The sequence below is a fragment of the Alexandromys fortis genome, unplaced genomic scaffold (assembly GCF_014885135.2).
Source record: "Alexandromys fortis isolate MF-2015 unplaced genomic scaffold, M_Fortis_MF-2015_v1.1 scaffold_19, whole genome shotgun sequence".
Lineage (NCBI taxonomy): Eukaryota > Metazoa > Chordata > Mammalia > Rodentia > Cricetidae > Alexandromys > Alexandromys fortis.
In genome coordinates this window covers 6,369,993-6,390,871 of record NW_026067890.1, presented here as the reverse complement: position 1 = coordinate 6,390,871, position 20,879 = coordinate 6,369,993, and the positions used below count along the sequence as shown (strand labels likewise).

Below are 20,879 nucleotides of genomic sequence, written 5' to 3'. Positions count from 1 at the left end.
GTGTTCTTGCAAGAGGAACGGCCTGCTTGTTCTCAGGCCCTGTGTACTTCACATGGTTCTGAGTGTTCTCCTCAAAGCCTGCTGGCCTGATTTATCTAAAGGGCATTGTCATCATGAGGGGCCATTTGCTCGCACTTGGGAATGCTTTTCCAAAGCACAGCAGCTTTGGAAGAACACAGGCAGATTTCTGAATATGTGCCTCGCCTGAAATACATCTCCTTCCAAGCCAAAACGGGTTCAGCATTCAGTAGACCAGTGTTGCCGTCTGTCTGTAAAGCGAGCTACCCGACTACCTCCCACGATGGGCATCTTGTTCAGCGGAACTTAGACAGGAAAGAAAGGGGATCAGCCTTCATCGGTGGAATCTGTTTTGCTTAACACGTGATTATCTTCATCCTTTCCCTTTGTGCATGAACTCTACTGTGAATGTCTAAAGGCGGATGAATGGATGAACTGAACGTCCATGTGTGGCTGTGACAAGAATAACAACATGTTCAAATCATAGGCAGATTGTAGGTGTCACCAGAACTCAAAGTGCCTGCGCTCTTCCTAATAGTACTTTAGTATATAGTAGTTTACTATAGTTTCCTATCGAGCTCATGAGAAAACATAGAGAAGTCAAGCACAGCTGATTCCCCGGTAGCTACAGAGCTAATCCAAAGGATTCTTTAGGTTGGAGGTGAAAAGAGGGTGGAGCTCACAGCAGTGGGACATTATTAATACACCCTTACTGACCTTAATTTAATGCAGTATTGTGCTCCTGAAATGCAAGATAACGATACTATGGTAACAATAAAGATAATGATAATTGTTATCATCCACGGAGGGATACTTCTGTGGCCCAGGCTTTATTTCAGAAGCCAGCCAGATTGTACCATTCCGTGCTCAGACCACCTACTATGTCAGCTGTCTTTCCCTACGGTCACTGCCGATATTGCTGTTCGTATTCTTCAAATTCTCAAATCTTAGTGTTGGCTGTATGAATTTAAATTTTGTGTTGACGTCTGTGTTTTGCACAGTGTCAAAGACCAGGCCTGAAGAAACGTGGCCTGTTGAACCATCTTCCAAGGTGAGGGAAATATTGGTGTGAAGCATGTTTGTATTTTCATTTGTAGGCACTGCCCAGGTGCTGGAAGGTGGCCAAGTGGAATACAAGCCTCTTTCGGGCATTCGGTTCATGTGGTGGTACCATTTAATCGGCCTCGTCTGGACTAGCGAGTTCATCCTTGCATGCCAGCGGATGACCGTAGCAGGAGCAGTGACTGCTTGCTACTTCAACAGGTGGGTCCAGCCCTGACCCCTGGGATGTGTCTGTGTGCTCTGGGCTGTCTACACATCTCTGAAGATATTTGGGAGTTTTCACTCAGCTCTTGAAAAGAGAGTAACAAGAATTAGAAAAGCAAACCAACAAAAAGACAGAGCTAAAATTTGGCCTGAAAGCTCATTTTATGGGCCAGAAGAAGCAGTCAGCCTTAAATCCCACGCATTTCCAGGATCTTTGGTTTAAACTAGAAATGTAGGGAGAAAGAAACATCGAAGTTATCTTATTGCCTAGAATTAACAAATGCCTAAAAGAAAGGGTTATAGTCTCCTGTGAATGCCCATTCTTTTATTTCTTTTCTTTTTCTTTTTTTTTTTTCTGATTTTTCGAGACAGGGTTTCTCCATAGCTTTTGGTTCCTGTCCTGGAACTAGCTCTTGTAGACCAGGCTGGCCTCGAACTCTCAGAGATCCACCTGCCTCTGCCTCCCGAGTGCTGGGATTAAAGGCGTGCGCCACCACCGCCCAGTCTGTGAATGCCCATTCTTAACTGACTTCAGACATTAAACATCATGGATATATTTTAACTACACTCCAGTAGCTGTAGCTATATCAACTATTTTTATCTCTGTGAAGTCAGAAGAATATTTACTTGGAAAATAATTTTACACCCTTCAAGAACTGTAAACTATAACTCATTTCCTTAGAGTTAGGCACCAGTGAATTAATTACTTACTTCTGTATCGATCGCCCATTTCCTTATGAAAATAACTGAGAGCTTCCATTCCCCCTCACTCCCACCCCACCCCCACTGCCATATACCTGAGCTCTTTGCGTCTCTTGTGTGTGACTCTCCTGGGATTGGAGCCAGAAGAGCAGTCTCAGGACAATGACAGGGTTGGAGCTGGGAGAGGAAGTTTACTCCTGGCAGAGCTGATCCTCCTCTAGTCTCTGGGACCAAATTAGTAGATAAACATGACCTTTCTGGGGTAAGAAAGCCAAGCAGCCATGATTCATGCCACTGAACGGTTACCTCTGGACAACAAAGAGCACTGTGGGCTTTTAATACACTGGTACCCTTTGGGAACCTCATCATTAGGAACTCTGGAGGCCTCACAAAGAGGCCACTGCCCTTGGTTGTCATTGAGAGCTTTCCAGCAGCTGGACGTGGGAGTTGCTTGGTCTCCAGCAGGGAACACATATCTGTCCAGCCAAATTGGCCAGCAGGTAACATGTTATCTTAGCATAACCAGACCCAAGCATTTTCAGCAAAGGCTCGGATGTGGCGGGTCAGTGGCTCACGGCATTCACCTCAGCCCTCCATTCTGTCCACACTCATTACTAAAAATTACACAAACTGTGAGAAAGAGACAAACAATGACAGCAGATGAGAACTATCAGCCTTGAAACATGCGCCTTTGGATGCTCATGTCAAAAAATAAAGTTCAGCCAGATGATGAAAGCTGAAGACAGGATCTGCCACAGTGGGAAAAGCTAGAAAGGTCGGCTTGTGAGTGTTAGCTGTGTGCAGACATGCAAAGACGATGCTGGCTGGACACAGAAGCCAGAGGCAGGAATTCAAGTATGAAATGTGCTTCTAGGCCGGCCAGATGGCTCAGCAGGTGAAAGTCCTTGCCATGAAAGCCTGCTGACCTTAGTTTGGCCCCGGATCCCATGCTAAGAAGAGACGCCTGACTTCCAGGTGCTGTCCTCCACCTTTCACCAGGGCATTCCCGTGCCCTCCTGTTTACACACACACACACACACACACACACACACACACACACACACACACGGCATTTACATAGACACACAATAATAAATACAAATTTAAAAACAAATAAATATAAAATATTATGTGTTTGCAACGATACTAAGTCTTCAACCCCTAGATCTTTCCTCCGTATAAAGAATGGATGCCTTTGCTGCCCATGACTATAACCCAGAGAGGGTCTGTTCATGGGGTATCGGGCACAGCTGAGGCTGAGGCAATGCCATGCGCTGAAGCAGGGAGAACAAGTGGAAGGCTAATCACTGATTGGTGAGGACCCCATCACCATCCCACCCCACGTCCCATAGCTCAGTTCCCAGGATGCTGGCAGCCAGGCTGGTCCTCTAAAGAGAGGCAGGGTTGGAGAAGCTATCTATTCCAGGTCAGGTGCCACATGCCACAAGCAGTCTCTCTCGCACAGAGCATCCAAGTGTGTCTGAACTGTTCGTCACTGTGCGTCCGAAGAAAGTGAGAGAGATTAGAGACCAAACAAAAGGAGCTGAGGGGCAGCAGGCACAAAGCCAGCTACAGAGGAAGCTGGTGACAGTGAAGGGGGCACCTATAATCCTATCCCAGAGAACAAAGAAGTTCTGAACTCATTGTCTAAGCCTCCGTGCAGCAGAATGAGTATTGAGAGAATGAGAAAGACCCTTTAATAATCAGCTGCTTCAAAAATAGGAATTGTCTGATCAATGCTTAAACCGTGACGCTGAAGAACATTTCTAGAAAGTTGAACAAAAAGACAAACGGGAAGACAGGAGGAGGATAAGATGTCAGCGCTATTTAGGAAACCCATCATCTGACTGATACCATTTTAGAAAGAGCAAACAAAAAAAAATTTTTTTTTTTTTTGAGGCACGGTCTCATGTAGCCCAAGCATCCAATTTGCTGTGCTGCTGAGGGTTGCCATGATCTCCAGATCCTCCTGCCTCCTCCCCTGAAGGGCTGAGATTTTCAGGCATACACTACCACTCAGTAGCGTATGGTACCACACTAGCTGGTAGTGTGTGCCAGGTGTGGTGGTATACTCCTTTAATCCCAGCATTCAGGATGCAGAGGCAGGCAAATCTCTGAGTTCAAGGCCAGCCTGGTCTACAGAGCAAGTTCCAGGTTAGCCAGGGCTACACAGAGAAACCCTGTCTAGAGAAAACAACAACAACGAAAATTAAAGAATGAAATTTTCAAAGAAACTTCATGAGAGCTGAGGACAAGTTAGATGTCTCCAGAAGCTTCTCAAATGAAAAAAAAAAAAAAAAGATCCAACCGGGCTTGAGCATCAGAACAAATCTGACGTTCTGACCTTCAGCAGCAACTCTGAACCCAGGAAACAGCAGGGCAGAACTGTCCAAATGTGAGGACTCCCAGGTCCCTGGCCGAGAGTTCTGTACCCATTCCCACCATCGATTGATCAAAGGTCAGAAAATCCCCCAAGATTTCCAGGGCAAGTCCTTGCTAGGAAGGATGTTTCCACTGAATGCCATGAGTAAGCTAGGGAAGATAAGGAGTTTCAGGACGTGAGCAGCCTGTGGAAAGAAGAGGGGGCAGCTCCCGGGAAGGAAGCTGTGTTGCAAGTGTTAAAACAAGACATCGAGCCTGAGGCTAAGTGGGAGAACACTGACCAACAAGAGGCTGTCTCCGTGCAAAGACGGAACGGAGAGAGGAACGGATGTTCTTGAACACATGGAGATTTATGCTTCGGCTCAGTGTTGAGAGAAGCCCAAGAGAAACAGAGCAAATAAAAAATTGTGGTACAAGTACGAATGCCTGGGAAACCCTAGAGTACAGAGGAGAAATATAGTTGGACTATATTATACTTGGATCAGTTGAGAATATTCTTCACAGTACATTTATTTTATTTATGTACTGATGATATGACGCTAAACATTAACTAAAAAGTTAGTGTGATTGAGAAGGATTGGGAAGATGGGGGTCTAGAGCAGGGAGGTGAAAATGAACAGGAGAAAACAACCTGAATCTTCTGCATGGGCCATCGGTGGGCAACACCCGAAGTGGAGAAATTAAGAGGGGCTTGATGGTAACACACTGCCTCAATACCAGAGAGGAAAACGGACAGTATGCCACAGGAGAAAAACAAGTCATAAGAACCTACAGTTTTAAAGCCTGGAGGAACGTCCCAGAAGAAACAGCCAAACTAGCATCTCTAGAGAGGAAGAATTTAGGATAGGCGAAGCAAACTGCTGTTTCCCTTAGGCCTACCAGCACTAATACATGAGGGAACCAAAGACACGGCTCAGCACTTACAAGCATTTGCTGCTCCTACAGAGGACCCAGGTTTGGTTACCCAAACTCACGTCAAGAAGCTCGCAACAGCCTGCTACCCCAACTCCAGGGAGCCAGCCCCTCTTTTGTTCTCCAGGAGGCAACTGCATGCGTGTGGCAGGCATACATAGACATGTGCATGAATTAAAAATCTAAATCTAAAGTAAAATAATGATTTATTTTTAGTACTACAGTTATTTAATTATTAAAGCGTCTTCTTGGCTGGGCGGCAGTGGCACACGCCTTTAATCCCTGCACTCGGGAGGCAGAGGCAGGCGGATCTCTGTGAGTTTGAGGCCAGCCTGGTCTACAAGAGCTAGTTCCAGGACAGGCTCCAAAGCTATAGAGAAACCTTGTCTCGAAAAACCAAAAGAGAGAGAGAGAGAGAGAGAGAGAGAGAGAGCGCCTTCTCAGCCGGACATGGTGGCATACTCAGAAAGCAGAAGCAGGAGGATTACCACATCTGAGGCTAACCTGGTTTACACAAGTTCTAGGCCAACATGGACTACATAGAGAAAGCCTGTTTCAAAACAAAAAGCATGGACTTTGCTTTGGACTGCCTGCTTCACCGTGAAATCGCCAGGTTTTCCTCATCTATAGTTTACAGTTCTTCCAGGCCTTATCTTGGCTGACGTAATCATTCGCATTGACTGTTGTCATTTTTTAAGCTTCTAGAAGCCTGAAGAGTTTATAAAGAGACCACTATGTACCAACCTTAAAGCTCACCTTTAAAGACCGTTTTGTGGAGCTGTAGAAATGGCTCAGCAGCTAAGAGCCCTTGTTAGGCTTGCAGAGGACCCAGGTTCGGGTCCCAGCACCCACACAGCAGTTCGCAATTGTGACTCCAGTTCCAGGGGATCCTATGAGCTCTTCTGGCCTCTGAGCATACATTATGATACACATACAGACATGCAAGAAAACACTCATACATAAGATAAAAACAAATATATCTTTAAGATACAAACAAACATTCATTTGAAGAGGTCAGCTACAGAAACTCTCTTTGGGAAGCCAAGAACATGTGCCTGGAATCTCAGCTGGGGAGGGTCAGGAATTTAAAGGTCACCCTTAGAAAAGAAGCGGAGTTTGTAGCTAACCTGACCGCAGACCCTGTCTCAGCAAAGGCAGTGGGTGGGGTGGGAGCGAGGGAGATGGCTCAGCTGATAAAGTGCTTGCCTAGCCAGCACGAGGACCTGAGTTGGAGCCCCAGAACTCACATAAAAAAAAAAAAAAAAAAAAAACAGACATGGTGTGCCCCATTTGTTCTTAATTTTCATGTTGTTTACATTTGTTGGGGGGGGGGATTGTGTGTACAGGCGTGAGTGCGAAGGCCAGTTGACAATTTGCTGTAGTTTTCTTCTTTCACTGTGGGTTCCCAGGGTGGAACTCGGGTCATCAGGCTTGGCTTTACCCACTGACCTTCTCTCTAGTCCTGTGGTGTAGACTAGTAGCCCGGTGCTAGGGAGGTACAGAGAGGCAGATTCTTCCTTGGCTTGATGGCCAACCAGCCAAGCCACTGATCGTCCTGAGTCAGAAAACAAGGTTTGGAAGACACCAAAGAAACAACGTCCCACCCCCGACACCTCAGGTTGACCTCTGGATTCCACGTGTGGGAGCACACACACACAAGCATACACACATACACATGTTCACACAAGCGCGCGCACACACACCCATAGTAAAGACAGTTTGTATTTCTTGTGTAATTGAATGGACGACCTTTACTGACACCTCAGAGCCTCTCATTCCACCCTGCAGGTGTTGCTAGAGAAACACAAAGAGGGATGAGGTCTCTGCAGGGGCCACACTGGTTCCCACTCACTAAGGGATTTGTTGGGAGCCAGGCGCCCCATGCAGCCCAGACTTTATTCAGGCACTGTAGCACAAATTTGGTTTTGCATAATGTTGGAGGAGTTTCTAGAGAGTGGTGGGCTGAATCGAACTGTTGTTCTTATGACCCTGACATTGCTGGTGTGGTTGGAAAACCTTGTGTGTACCTTGACGTAAAGGCATTCTCAATCACCGGGCGGGCGGTGGTCTCGCTGTCTTTAATCCAGGCACTCAGGAGGCAAAGGCAGGAGGACTTCTGTGAGTTCAAGGCCAGTCTGATTTACAGAGCTAGTTCCAAGACAGGATCCAAAAGCTACAGAGAAACCCTGTGTCGAAAAAAACGACAACAACAAAATTTCCCCTGACTCCTATTCAAGTTATCACTGGTTACCCAGCATGTCGGTTCTCAAACCATGGTTAAGTACAGAGCTTATTAGTATTATTTTCAGTTTCCTAGAGAAACAATCAGATCTTCTCCCTAAAGGCAGGTTGTGCTGGCTGTGAGGGAGCAGAGCTGATGGCCCCAGCCACTTGCTCAGTGGGAGGAATAGCAGGCTGATTGATGTCCCTGGTGACTGTAGGAAAGGACAGTGACTTCAATGACACTCTCCACTCCGTTCTTCTTTTGCAGGACAGTCTCTAGTTTGAAAGCAGGTATTCAGTGACTCTTGGCTTGGGTTAAAAGGGCCTTTTTAAGTTCCCTCTCCCATCATGTGATAACCTAGCTTCTGGAGCCTCCGCACCTTCCTCTAGCCAAGCCCTGCGGAGCCAAGCATTGTGACTTGGGAGGGAGGCGGGGCAGGCACTCCTCTGTCCCAAATGGTAGTGAAACCTGCTCAGAAACCTGATGCCTAAACCAGACTTCAGTACCTGGAGGACCAGATCCCGAGGCCCCTTCACAATGGCCTGTGAGTCATTTCTTTCCCAACCAGATGGGAAGCAGGTGTTCCCTCTGCATCTCTGTCTTAAGCTGTAGAGTAAGTTCTACGGCTTATAAATCTCAATGGAAAAGTAAACATCCTTCTTTTAGGGGGGAAAAAGGAGGAGGTGAGGAAAACGTGTCAGAATTTCCTGGCCTGGTCTACTCTTCCAGTATGGATCAAAATGACAAAATACATTCCCATCTGCGAAAGTCCCGGTCCATCCTCCAATACCACGCTCCACCCCCTGGATCTGCTGGAGGATCTCCTAGGCTGGCTTCAAATTCGCCTTCTAGGGGAGAATGACAATGAACTTTTAGTCCTCTTGCCTCTACCTCCTCTTGAGTGCCGGAATTACAGACAGCACCACCCCTCGGGGCTCACGCAGCGCTGGGGATTGAACCCGCGGCGTTGCGGGTGCCAGACAAGCCACAGGTGGGCCACACTGACACACACAGCCCCCTTGCGTAGGCAGCCAGGTTGTAGTTTTGTCTCGGTCTTGCTTCCATGTTCCCTTTCTCTTCGCGGATGATTTAAGTAAGAAGAAAACGCAACGGTTGCCAACTCTTGAGACCTTGCTGGCCGTGAGCCTCCTCCTCCCTCTGATCCCAGGCCATTGTCAAAACTTTAATTCATAGTGACTTAGGAGGCCAAGCCAGTTGTAGAGGAATCTTTTCTAAAGAAAGCAAGCCTCGCTTGGAGCCCCGTGAAGTTGTTTCTGGGAAAGTTGGCCTCCTTTTCTAGAATGGCATCCTTGAGAACTCAGGGTCAATCAGAAGGTCACTAGAAGGGTGACATCAGCTCTCCTTTCTTTCAGCTTTCAGGTTTGAGGGAGAGGGAGGACCATTCCTGTTCTGGTCTCTCTTTCTCTCTGTGAAGCTGACTTACACACATTCTTGGGAGCTGCGTCATTACAAGACCAGTAAATGATTCACGCTGAGGTGAACTTCAGGGAGCACAGAAGAAATCAGTGGGTTTGGGGAGTCCAAAACTGTGCAGAATCTAAAAGTCTCAGTGCTGTTACAGCTTCCCTTCCAACCTAAGCTCTGGGCTATCTTTGCTGGCCCCAGTCCTGGTCATGTGACTTGAGGAGAGCTCTAATCACCAGGTTAATACTGGCAAAAAAAAAAAAAAAAAAAAAAAAAAAAATTACACACGTCTCCCTGCCAGTTAAACGGTGAACACTGTGAAGGACTCAATCTATTGCAAATGAAAATACTATCAACAGGCAACTGGAAGGCTGGGTGGAAGGGCCGAGAAGGGAAGAAAGAAGGGTGTGTATTTTGGCTCGTTGATATTTTTTTTTCTGTTTTGCATTTGTTTACACATGAATGCCACCAAAAAATGTGAACTAGCCCGAGAGATATAAGGTAACCTTGGCTACCATGGAGGATAAAAATCTTGCCAAGGGCTTACGGCATAATGCCAGTGAGCTCTGAACCAGAGAGAAGTTTCTTGCTGCTTTCTTAATAGTGAGTTTTCAATGTTCTCTTCCCCCTGTTCCCAGGAATCAAAACGACCCTCCTGCCCATCCAATCCTTTCGTCTCTCTCCACGCTTTTCTGCCACCACCAAGGAACTGCGGCGAAGGGGTCGTTTGTAATCACTGTGACGAGGATCCCAAGAGTCATTCTCACGCACGTTTATAGTACCCTGAAAGATCCGGTAAGACAACACCCTAACGCTGACAGGTTAAGGACGGGAAACCTAAGGTTCCATGCTGGCCCCCATGCCAGGGCTCAGACCCAGCTCCCCAAGCTCTGCTTTGTGTCCAGCTGAGAAAGGAGTTTCCATGTTAACCGGAATCCTTCTAATTAAAATGCGAAGCAAATGCTTGAGTTCTGATAATGCAGTTTCAGCTAGTGTTGGTGCCTCTTTCTCGTGCCTCTTTGTAAGGAACGATACATTATAAAGTAAGGATCATAGTTTTTTTTTGTTTTGATGCCAATGTACTCCCTGCCTGCTATGGGTGCCATGGGAAGTGATTGGTGTGGGCCAGGAGGAGAGAGTCAGTGTGTGTGTGTGTGTGTGTCTGTGTCTGTGCCCTTGCGCGCGTGCACGTGGCTGTGTACATGCTCACACGCTCTTCAGAGTGAGCAATGGGCAAGCTGACCTACATCTCAGCTCAAAGGACAGAAAACTGTAGGGCTTTTGTGCTGAGCGTTTTCTCCTCCTCGGGTTTTATTTCCATGCGCATTTAGTTATGAAAGCCAGTGGAAACCAGAACACCAGGAAAACAGCTGTTCTCATGGTGTCTCTAAGCTGCCACACAAGGGAGGCTTGGACTTTCCCCAGCTCTGCTGTTCTCATACAATGCTAATCCTTCCCCGCCTCGGTTTCCACCGCGGGGGTTTGGGGCATGCTCTGGGTTTCACAAACCTACCGATTCCAGCCCTTTGGGTATGGTTGCATGACCTTAGTAAGTGGGGAAGATGTATGCCCTGGTTCACGTTGTCCACGATTAATTGTGTTTGTTCTTAAAAACAGAAATCTAAATTGTTGCTATTTTAAAATCCACAATCAAGATTTCAGCTTGGCATATCAGTGGAGCTGAACTGCACGTGGAATTATCTGGCTTTTTCATCTTGCCACGTGGAGCAGTTGATTGTAAAAACGCTTTCCTGTGGTTCCTTGCCTGGCTGAATTTTGAATACTTAAAGAGGTGGCTTTGCCTGGCCCAGGGTAAATCTAAGCTACTACAGTCTTAGGAAACCTAGAGAAGGGTTCCTTTCTTCCCTTTTTCCTTCCTTCCTTCCTTTCTAACATTTATTATTATTATTTAATCTGTTTATGTGTGTGAGCCTGCATGAGTATACGTGCCAGAAGAGGGCATCGGATTCTCTGGAACTGGAGTTATAGAGAGTTGTGAGCTGCCCTGTTCGCGCTGGGAATCAAACATGGGTCCCCTGCAAGAGCAGCCAGTATTCTTAACCACTGAGCCATCATTCCAACCCCAGTGCAGGGTTTCTTGAAGCACAGAATCACTTTTTACTTTAAATATACTCAGGTCAGGTTGAGTATCTTGTACATATGCTGCACATATCTGAATATGGATTTTATTAATATGCATTTTACAGACCTGTATATGTACTAATTATTGGCCACTAGGACATATATTTAACAATGCATGTATTTATTTATTTAACGTGTGAACTAGTTATTGATCAATAAATCAAGAAGCAGCTGAGAGCTTGCTGTACCCCTCTGGGTAGGCATCTTAAGCCCTTGGGGAAAACAGCTTTCATAATCCCAAGAAGAAACTGGCGGAAGACAGAGGTCTCTCTGACCTGGGTCCAAAGGGTTATTGCTCTCTCCCGAGCCTCCACAATGTGCAAGGGAACCAAACACCCATCTAGTGGTCACCAAGGTCAACTACGACCTCTCATAGGACTTCTGCAGCAGCCTTAGGGCTCGGCCCTGTGCCTGAAGTACCACTAGCTCTCACAGCCACGTGTGATCTCTCCTGCACCGAAGAGTCTCATTCACCGTCACCACCAGGCTAAAACCTGTCCAGGTCAAGTTCCATCCAGTTGAATTAACCCTGGGACAAGAAAATGCCTATCTAAGGCCGAGTTGTTCGGGGTCCACAGAGTAGGCTAGTGGAGAATTGTTAGCTGGTTGGGGGGTTTTGTTTTGCTTTCTCTGGGAGGTAGGTAGGATGTGACAGCTACCTCTTGCCCTGCTAGTTAATTCAGATTCATTTTTAAATTCTTAAAATTTTATTTATTTATATATTTATTTATTTATTTATTCATTTATTATTTGGGGAAAGGAGCTGTGGGTGCTGGAAATCTAACTCAGGTGGTCGGGTGTGGTGTTGAGCACTTTTACCTCCTGAGCCAGCCCTCTAGCCTGGGATTTTTATTTATTTTATTTTATTTTATTTTATTTTTACAATAGGTGGTGGTAGAACTTGGTGACCACCCTTACCCCAGATAATTCTTTACACACTCAAGTTCTCCTTCAGAAGATCGAATCTTTGAAACTTAGTCTGAAAACCTCACGAAAGGATCTCTTTCCCCCAACGTTAAACTTGATTCTTTCTGTGGGCACATGACGAGTACCTACCATACATGGGTGGATTTCTAGTCGGTGACAAAACCTCACAAACTTCACACTCAAAAGTCAAAGTGTGCAAGGCATAGTGGCGTTTGCCTATTGTCTCTGCATCTGTAGGTTGAAGCAGGGGCGTTGAGCTTGGGGCTAGTCTGTGCTGTGCATCAACACCTTGTCTCAAAAATAAGAATAAAATAATTCAGCCAGGCATTGTGGTTCACACCTATAATACCTACATTTGGGAGGGAGAAGCAGGAGAATCAGAAAGAGATCAAGGCTAGCCTCAGGTTCGTAGGAAGTTTAAGGCTAGCGTGGGCTATAAAAGACCTTGTCTTTTAAACAACAACAAACAAAAATTGTTCATACCATTTGACACACTTAGAGACAGATGAAGAGGGAAGAGAAGTAGAAGGCCAGCTCTTCCTCTGCTGTTGGATACCACTTAACCCATCTCTCTTTCTGCTGAGGTTAACTGAACATGCCATCTGAGGCCATGAATGAAAGCTAGTTCATCTGCAGGGATAGCAATTAGTTGAGTTTCTGGCTTATGAGTAAGAATCGCTCCAGGGTTTTCCCCCAGTACGTAGATCTGCAGATAGAAACCGCCCTCCCATCAGAGACAAGCTACTTACCTTTTCTCTGTCGTCTCCCGCTCTGTCTTTGTGGCCCGAACCTACCTGATCCCAGCAGCATGGGGCGTGGTCAAGAGGCGCGTTCAGATGCAGCTACTACTGTGGGCTTCCGTGTCTCACCAGACACCTGCACCATCTCAACCAGGTATGTGCCTTTCCCTGAGCCCCAGGAGTCTGAGGGTGGCTTCCAGTCACTTAGATCAGCAAATTCTTCAGGGCGGGTTGTGTAATTCCGTCTGCTTTTCAGCCACGTAATGTGTCAAGTCCGGTTAACTCCACCATCAAATCCAGGAAAGCAGTCACAGACAAAATGTGAAGAAACACACATGGCTGTGTGTCAATAAAACTTTACTGGCGGACTCTGAAATGTGAATTCCGTGTGATTTCACATGCTAAGAAACGATTTTCTTTTGCCTTTCCACCCACTCATTTTAATGCAAACATCGTTCTTCGCTCCAGCCTGAGGAAGGCAGGGTCTGTCAGACTGATCACACTACCTCCCCAGGGCTGTGTGGTTTGTAGACCTTCCCTTGCAACTGTAGGCTGTTACAACTGCGCTTCAAATTCTGCGGAAACGCGTTTCTTTTTTTTTTTTTCTTTCCAAAATAAAAAGGGGCACGAGCCTTTTCATATCTGAGTATAATGAATGGCTGTCAACTGTCAGCAAATGTCAGTGCTGTAACAGGGATAATTCTAACCTAGGAGAATTTTCTCCCATTTTTTTCCCTGCATTTCACCAGCCCTTCCCTTTCGAGCTACAAATATTCTTTTAAAAAATCTTTCAAATCAACAGAGACGTAAATAAACGCTTTAGTTTTCTGTAGCTCACTTAGGAACGTGGAATAGTTTAGACTTAGTCACATTTAGAAAAAGCAGTGTTTCTGGAAGGAGCAGCAACTGTTTTGTAATTTAAGTGTGCACAGCGATCTCACTTAGGAAAGCCGTTCTTATTCTGGCCTGTCTTCCTAGCAGATGCCCCACTCCATGGGAAGGGGCTGATTAGGCCGTCCGCGTTTGATGTCTTATAAAGGGTATTTAGGATGAATACCTTGCATTATTCAGGGAAAGCGTAGCTTTTTTTTTTTTAAGCCTCACTCTATTTTTAAGTCAGAATCTGGGTGTATATTTTAGAATGTATTTGGATCTAAATACCACAAGCCACTATATATAAAACACAATAAGGCGATGTGGCGTGTTTCAGTAAGGTGGGGCAGATACCAAGCCAGGCCATGCCTCGTGGATGCGCTCATAGACTAAAATGCTATGCTTCTTTTCCCAGACCTGAGTCTGGACACCAGCTGCTAGTATAAGGGTTTGGAGACGCGCTGGTCCCTTGATATGTGAAAAGATATAGTTGAGTCACAATTCAAAGCTAAAAAAACCCACATAGCTAGACTGGACAGGCAAAAGCCTGGGAGCACTAATACAAACCCATTACCTAGAAGGTCTTCCAAGGCTCCAGGCTGGAACCACTCTGGGCTTCATGGGATTCGGGTTCTTTCTGAGTCCTTCCCTGTTTCACTCTTGGTATCAGACTGCGCCCATGGGAACCTAGGGCACCCTACCAGGAGGGGAGAAAACCCAGTGGGGAAGAGGTAGGAGGAGCTCTAGCTCATTCCTTCCACCCCACCCTGTCTTCCGCTAAGACAGCTCCACTCCTATAGGACTTGGGTTTGGAGTCTACCATTCGCTGGGGGAGGGGGGTAGGTTAGAGGTGGGAGGGAAGTTGGGGTGGGGGGGGAGGTTGGAGGATGTCAGGACTCTGCCACTCAGCACATTTGAAAACCACTGTCTGATTTTTTTTACATTTGTTTCCTCCACTCTGTTACCCCCAGGGCATATAGTCTCTGCCCTCTAAAATTTCACCCACTAATGTTAACTAAGACCTAGGGAATTGAGAGTATAATGGCGGTTGGGTGCCGTGTTCATATGAACCACTCTGTAATTACCTTTATACAGGTGCTGTGTCCTGTATAAAGATGTGGAACAGATAGGCAGTGGGGTGATTGTCTTGGGCAGTAAGAGTAAGCTGGCCTTGCTCCAGCTCCAAGAATGAGTCAGTGGGGCAAGCTGGGGTGGCTCTCTGAGATTCTGACCTTGGGGTCTGTTCTGTAAGCCGTGGCCTCCACTGGCTGTCGTGGCCTCGTTACACTAGGGTGACTCCTACAGGATTGGGCAATGCCATCTGGCCTGAGAACTGCAGAGGGTAGGAGGCTGGGAAAGAAGAGCTGAAGGGGGAGCCATGGGAAAGGAAGACCGACGAGCATGCTGACAAGAAGAGGAGGGTCTGGAAGGGTCTGGAAGGGTCTGGAAGGGTCTGGAAGGGTCTGGGCTGAATGACTTCCTGAAAGTGAAGTTTATGCTTAAGAAAAAAGACAGACAGTGAAGATTGACCATCATGGCGGGGGTGGTCAGGGGGATGGAGTTACAGGGGAGGAAAGCAGAACCCTGACACACTGCATGAACAACATGGATACGGCTGAAGTTAATGGAGAAAGGCCAGACTTTCTTACAAACAGTGCCAAAGGAACCTGGAGAAAAAAAAAAAAGGAAGCTCTATATGAAAAAACAAGTCCACCATAAATTTAAAAAATATATAATTCAGAGAAACCCTATCTCAAAAAGCCAAAATAATAATGATAATGATGGTGGTGATAATTCAAAATAGAACACAGACCTAAATGTCAATCCAAACAGTGGAACTTCCAGGAGAGAAGCCCCTAGTAACCCTGGGTTTGCACAGAGCTCTTAGATACGACACAGAAATCATGAACTATCAAAAAGAGGAACAGGGCACAGAAGAGCTGGTAGGGGCTTATGCATGTCCCATCTCCAGCAACACACACACCAGCTGTGTTGTACACCGGCAATCCCAGTCCCGGGGAGATGGATGCAGGAGTTTGAGGCTAAACTCAGCTACGTAGAAAATTCAAGGCTAGTTAGTCTGAGTTACACACGTGTGAGAAAAGAGGAAGGGGGCGGGGATAGTGATGGTAAAAGGGTAGTCAGCACAGCTGTCAATCTCATCGGTCAATAAACAAAGGAAACGGAGTCCAAAGGGAAGAATGGATTTAGACTAGCCTGGGAAACAACTTCCCATTGGACTAGGTTATTGCGGGGGTAGGGAAAGTATGGGCATCTCTGTGCCTCAAAATCAGATACGAGAGGGCCAAACCCTGTTTTCTTTACTCTGCTTGATGGAGAAGAGGCGAGGGAAGCTGGAAGAGGACCAAATGCTCGGAGGATAAACCCTGCTATGGTTTATCACTGCTTCCTAAAAGCCTCGCCCATCTTCACTGAGACCTAGGACACTGGCTGGTAGACATTTCTGCCTTGGTAGACACCCAGTCTAAGGCTGTGAGTACTTCATTTGCAGAGTGAGGTAATGAAACACCAAGCCTCATCGTTTCTCCTTCACTTCTCTCTGCTTCAAAGACACCAAATGTGAGCTGTAAAGCAACGGTGTCACCTCACACATTCATTACCCCCAAATCATCTATTCATTTATGCTGTGTGCAACCATTTGCACCCGGGCATCATAGGGGAAGGGAACCAAGGGAATGTGAGATGTGTATGTAGCAGTAGGAAGTACATGCATGAGACATGTATACAACAGGGATAAATTCAGAAAATGCAGACACTCAACAAAGGACAACCTTGGTAATTGAAGTTATCTATGGATATCACCAGCTAATAAAACAGTAACAATGCTGGCTGTGGGCTATTGGCACCAACTTCCAATCAGTCCTCTTGTGATGGAGTAGTATCTTCAACTTAGAGGCCAGGAAACCGAGGCTTGGAGAAGGTTCATAGTCAATGTCAGAACGAGGAGTCAGGCTAAGCCCATTTGTCCTCCGCGGTTAAGTCTTAGCACTATGCAGCTTTTCTAGCCCCAGACTCAGCACCCTCCCACCCCCCAGGACTGTTCCCAGCAGATTTCTCGTCCAGACAGGCTAGCTTATTGGCAGGGGAAGGTTTGCTAATGACAGACTTGGAGAGGACCGGAAGCCGCGACCACGAATCCTGTGGTTTCAGGACAGAGATGCCTTAGCTGGGTGGTTGGACTTCTCTCCTCTCCCTAGGCAAATCAGTGGTCCAGGCTTCTGGCCCTGGAGGCTGGTTCGTATGAGCCTGGCTGCCAAGGAAGCCTGGACTGTCCTGCTCACTACCAACACCTTTGAGGGGCCCAACTGAAACCTCCCCAAGGGACCATGCTGCTAACCACTCAACCAGAAAGCCTGCGTTCTGTGTTGCTTACTGTCCTCACCCAGTTCCTCATGAAAATGCTTTCTTACCTACGTGCAGGACATCTGTCTGTCCCCGCTCTCTTGGTGGCTTTACAGCACAGCCCTTTTCAGTACAAAATTCAACGCTGAGCCTCCAACACTCTCACAGACGCGTCTGCATTGATCTGAAACATACTAGATTTTTTTTTCTTTTTCCAATCTTAGAGGAAAATTACAAAATCCTATAGGTTTTTATTCTTGCACACAAACAAGATTTGCTGACTGGGTTTTTTATCAATAAGTAAAGTAGAACCTGTGGCTATTGCAATGCGTGTTTTATGAACTTCAATAGGTACATTACTCTGTATTGTTAGACTCATATTCTCTTGTCTCTTATGACATCTAACTATCCGAGCAATGCCTGGGAACTATCTGAGTTTGGGACCTGTCTTAGTTTGGGTTTGTATTGGTGTGATGAGACACCATGACCATAGCAACTCTTATAAAGAAAACATTTAATGGGGGTGGCTCACTTACAGTTTCAGAGGTTCAGTCCATTACCATCATGGTGGGGAGCATGGCAGTGTCCAGGCTGATGTGGTGCTGGAGCTGAGAATGCTACATCTTATGGGCAACAGGAAGTCAACTGTCAGATTGGCTGGTCTCCTGAGCTTAGGAAACCTCCAAGCCCGCCTCCTCAGTGACAAACTTCCCCCAACAAGGCCATAGCCACTCCAACAAAGTCACACCTCCTAATAATGTCACTCTCTTTGGAACTATGGGGGGCAACTACATTCAAACTACTACCAGATCCTAGGTTGGAGAGTTGGGATGGTACAAATTGGGAAATAGTTAACCAGTATTGTTCAGGCACACTTTGTCGAGTGTTTGGGTCTAATCTAGGTTTTAATTTTATTTGTTGTCGTTTTAAGCATTGGCTTCCTCTTCTATTTTTTTCCCTTCCAGCAGAAGTGGAAATAGCTATTGAAAGTGAGCCACAGGGTGATACCAATACCATTTGAAAACCACCAGTCTTCTGGGAGAACCTCCCAGAAAATGTCAGCTCCTAGTTGAGTGTCACAGCTGTTTGCCTCTGTCCCCTCCTTCTGTGTGGAACTCGAGCTGGTCTTTCCACCTCAGGACCTTTACAGGTTGAAAGAGCTGGGTTGAATAACTCCCACAGCCTGAAACAGGGCAGTGGTGGCACACACCTTTAATCCCAGCACTTGGGAGACAGAGGCAGGCAGATCTCTCTGAGTTCGATGCCAGCCTGTTCTACAAAGCGAGTTTCAGACAGCCTGAGCTGCTACACAGAGAAACTCTGTCTTGAGAAATCATCATCATCATAATAATAATAATACTCTCACTTCCATATAGAGCCTTCTGCCCTTGGCAAACTATCTAGCTCAGAACAGAGACACGCAGATGCCTGCCCACTCTGTCATGTGCCTGTGAATTGGGATTAAAATCTTATAGTCAGAGTTTTCCTGTCCTAACTGCTTGCTCTCAAATAACTAGCAGTTGTTTCCCAAATTACCACACAGAGGCTTAATTGTAAATACTCGGCCAATAGCTCAGACTTAATACTAGCTAACTCTTACATACAAATTAACCCATATTTCTTGTCTATATTTACCATGTAGCTTGGTACCTTTTCTCAGTATGCATGCTCATCTTGCTGCATCTGCTGGTGACTTTCTGACTCCGCCCTTCCTTATCCCATCATTTTCAATTTGACTTCACCACCTAACTTTATCCTGTTCAGCTACTGGCCAGTCAGTTTGTTTATTAAACTAGTCATAGCAACATATATTCACATAGTGTACAGAGGATTATTCTACAGCAGAATTTAATTGTTTTCCTCTATTCCAGATTGACATGATCTTCACTGTCTGCCCCACAACAATGCTTCTTTTCTCTTTTCTCCCTCCCTCCCTCCCTCCCTTCCTCCCTTTCTTTTCCTTTTTTTCTTTTCTATTTTTATTTTTGGCTTTTCAAGACAGGGTTAATCTGTGTAACAGCCCTGGTTGTCCTAGAACTCTCTTTATAGAACAGACTGGCCTCGAATGTGCAGAGATCCACCTACCCCTGACTCCTGAATACTGGGATTAAAGGCATGCACCACCACACTTGGTCCCAAATGCTTCTTAATCTATGGCAAGGTCTGACCCTGGAATCACAAAGATCATTGTGTTGGCCATTTGGAATCTTGGGGAATGGCTCTCAAGCATACTCGAGAACAAAGCAGAGCCATCTCTCTGGGTCCACCTAGAGGGATTCTGTCAGGAGTGCTGCTGGGCTGGAGGAAACAGCGTGTATGACAGACAGTGGAACTCAGGACAGACACTGGTCACCATGGGGAACCTTAGAAGTGGGCGAGTACTATGGTGCCCAGCACGGTTCCTGCCCCCTGTAGGTGATGACACAGGAAGACAGGCATGTGTCCCTGAAGAGGGGGCAGGGTATACTACCTTGAAGTACCTTGAAGCAGACTGTCAAGCATGCAGCCTCCTTTACTTTAGCATCTTTCTGGATGCAGGCTAAACCAATACAAAGATGTTTGCCTCCTGGCATTTGCATGGAAGCACCAGCAGGCAGCTCCCTCTTTCTGAGCAACAAACACACTCATCAGAAAGATTCAGATGGTCTCACTCATTTGAGTGCAGAGAGGAGCTTGCTGCTTCCTGGAAAACAGGCTCATCTCCCCTCCCTCCTCCTAACCACCACCCTCACCTGCCTGGCTACCAGTGATTTTTATAAGTGAACATAGTCAGTCTGTCTTCCAGGGTTCTGTAGTCAGCTTGACTTTGTAAGATCTCAAAGCCTCCTGTCCCCAGGTCCTTGCCGTTAGCTCTGCCTCCAGTCTGTCTCTCTATCCACGGATAGTAGCCGTACTCGATGACTTTTCCATGTCCGGTTTTGGCTCATCAGAGGCCATGAGTGGCAGATCATGACAATTCGTTCCCTCCCCCAGAGCAGCACGTGCATCTCAGGGGGAGGAGGCAACGAACTGTGGGACATTCCTCTAGCAAGATTCTGAGAAGGATGGAAAGAGGCCTAAGAGAAAGTTCTTTTAGTCCCCAGTGTGGCCCTAATAGTAACTCTGGTCCTAGAGCATCAAGGCTTTCTCTTCCTATGGCAAAGATGTCTCAGCCTCCTCCTTCCCCTGCTTGCTGGCTCGGAGCTATCCCTGGACAGCCAGCTGTTGCGGGAGCTCTAGAGAGGTGCCTCCTGCTTGTGTGCTTTAGAGGGAAGTGCATATGTGTGACCATATTGACCATTTGCATGCAGGGTTGTATATGGACAGTGATAATCCCCCCCCACTCCTCTACCCCCGCTCCCAGCTGTCTTAGAGCAAATGCTATTATCCCTGTTTTAGATAGAGAGGAATTAAGCCTCCTCTTTGTCAGTGGCCCCAGGCTGTCTGGAAGAAAACTAGCTGAATCCCTGTGCTTCCTGGTGTGCAGCTCATGAGCTGCTGCTGGGTAAGAAGGGCTCACACCTGCTCTGAGCAGGCTGCAAGTGTCAGAGCTTAAGAGGGCGAGGCCCTGGGGTGCTCTTCTCTAAGTGGACCTTGGTACACCCTCAGGAGCAGCTGCTATCTTCCACAAGACTCTGAGGTCCTTCCCGATTTGAGATTCTATTTTAAGGGTAAAATAATTGGGGGTTATTAAATGAAGGATTGCGTCACTAACAGGAAGGGAGGGGAGTGATACGGGGTACTGGGGCAAGCAGGCACCTCTGCTGGGAGGTGACTGTGGCACAAATGGCTTTGACTTCCTCCCCAGTGTGCTATCCCCAGAAAGAAGGATGCCTGCTGTGTGTTGGGTGACTACAGATGCTGTGCTGGACTCTCTTGCTTCACCTGCATTAACTAGAGTCGGCCTCACCCTCCGCCCTTGGGAG

General features: G+C 46.7%; 1 protein-coding gene across 2 annotated transcripts in view; it reads left to right on the top strand.

Annotated features, from left to right (window-relative positions):
• Slc44a3 (solute carrier family 44 member 3) overlaps positions 1-20,879 on the top strand; it is a 66,793-nt gene that overhangs the window by 25,479 nt on the left and 20,435 nt on the right. The window contains exons 10-12 of one of the 2 annotated variants that reach the window (XM_050134256.1): positions 1,116-1,281; positions 9,568-9,724; positions 12,806-12,892. In XM_050134256.1, the coding sequence (XP_049990213.1) occupies positions 1,116-1,281; positions 9,568-9,724; positions 12,806-12,892 (410 nt within the window). Of the gene's footprint in view, positions 1-1,115; positions 1,282-9,567; positions 9,725-12,802; positions 12,893-20,879 lie in introns of both variants that reach the window. The other variant, XM_050134177.1, reaches the window with a different exon arrangement.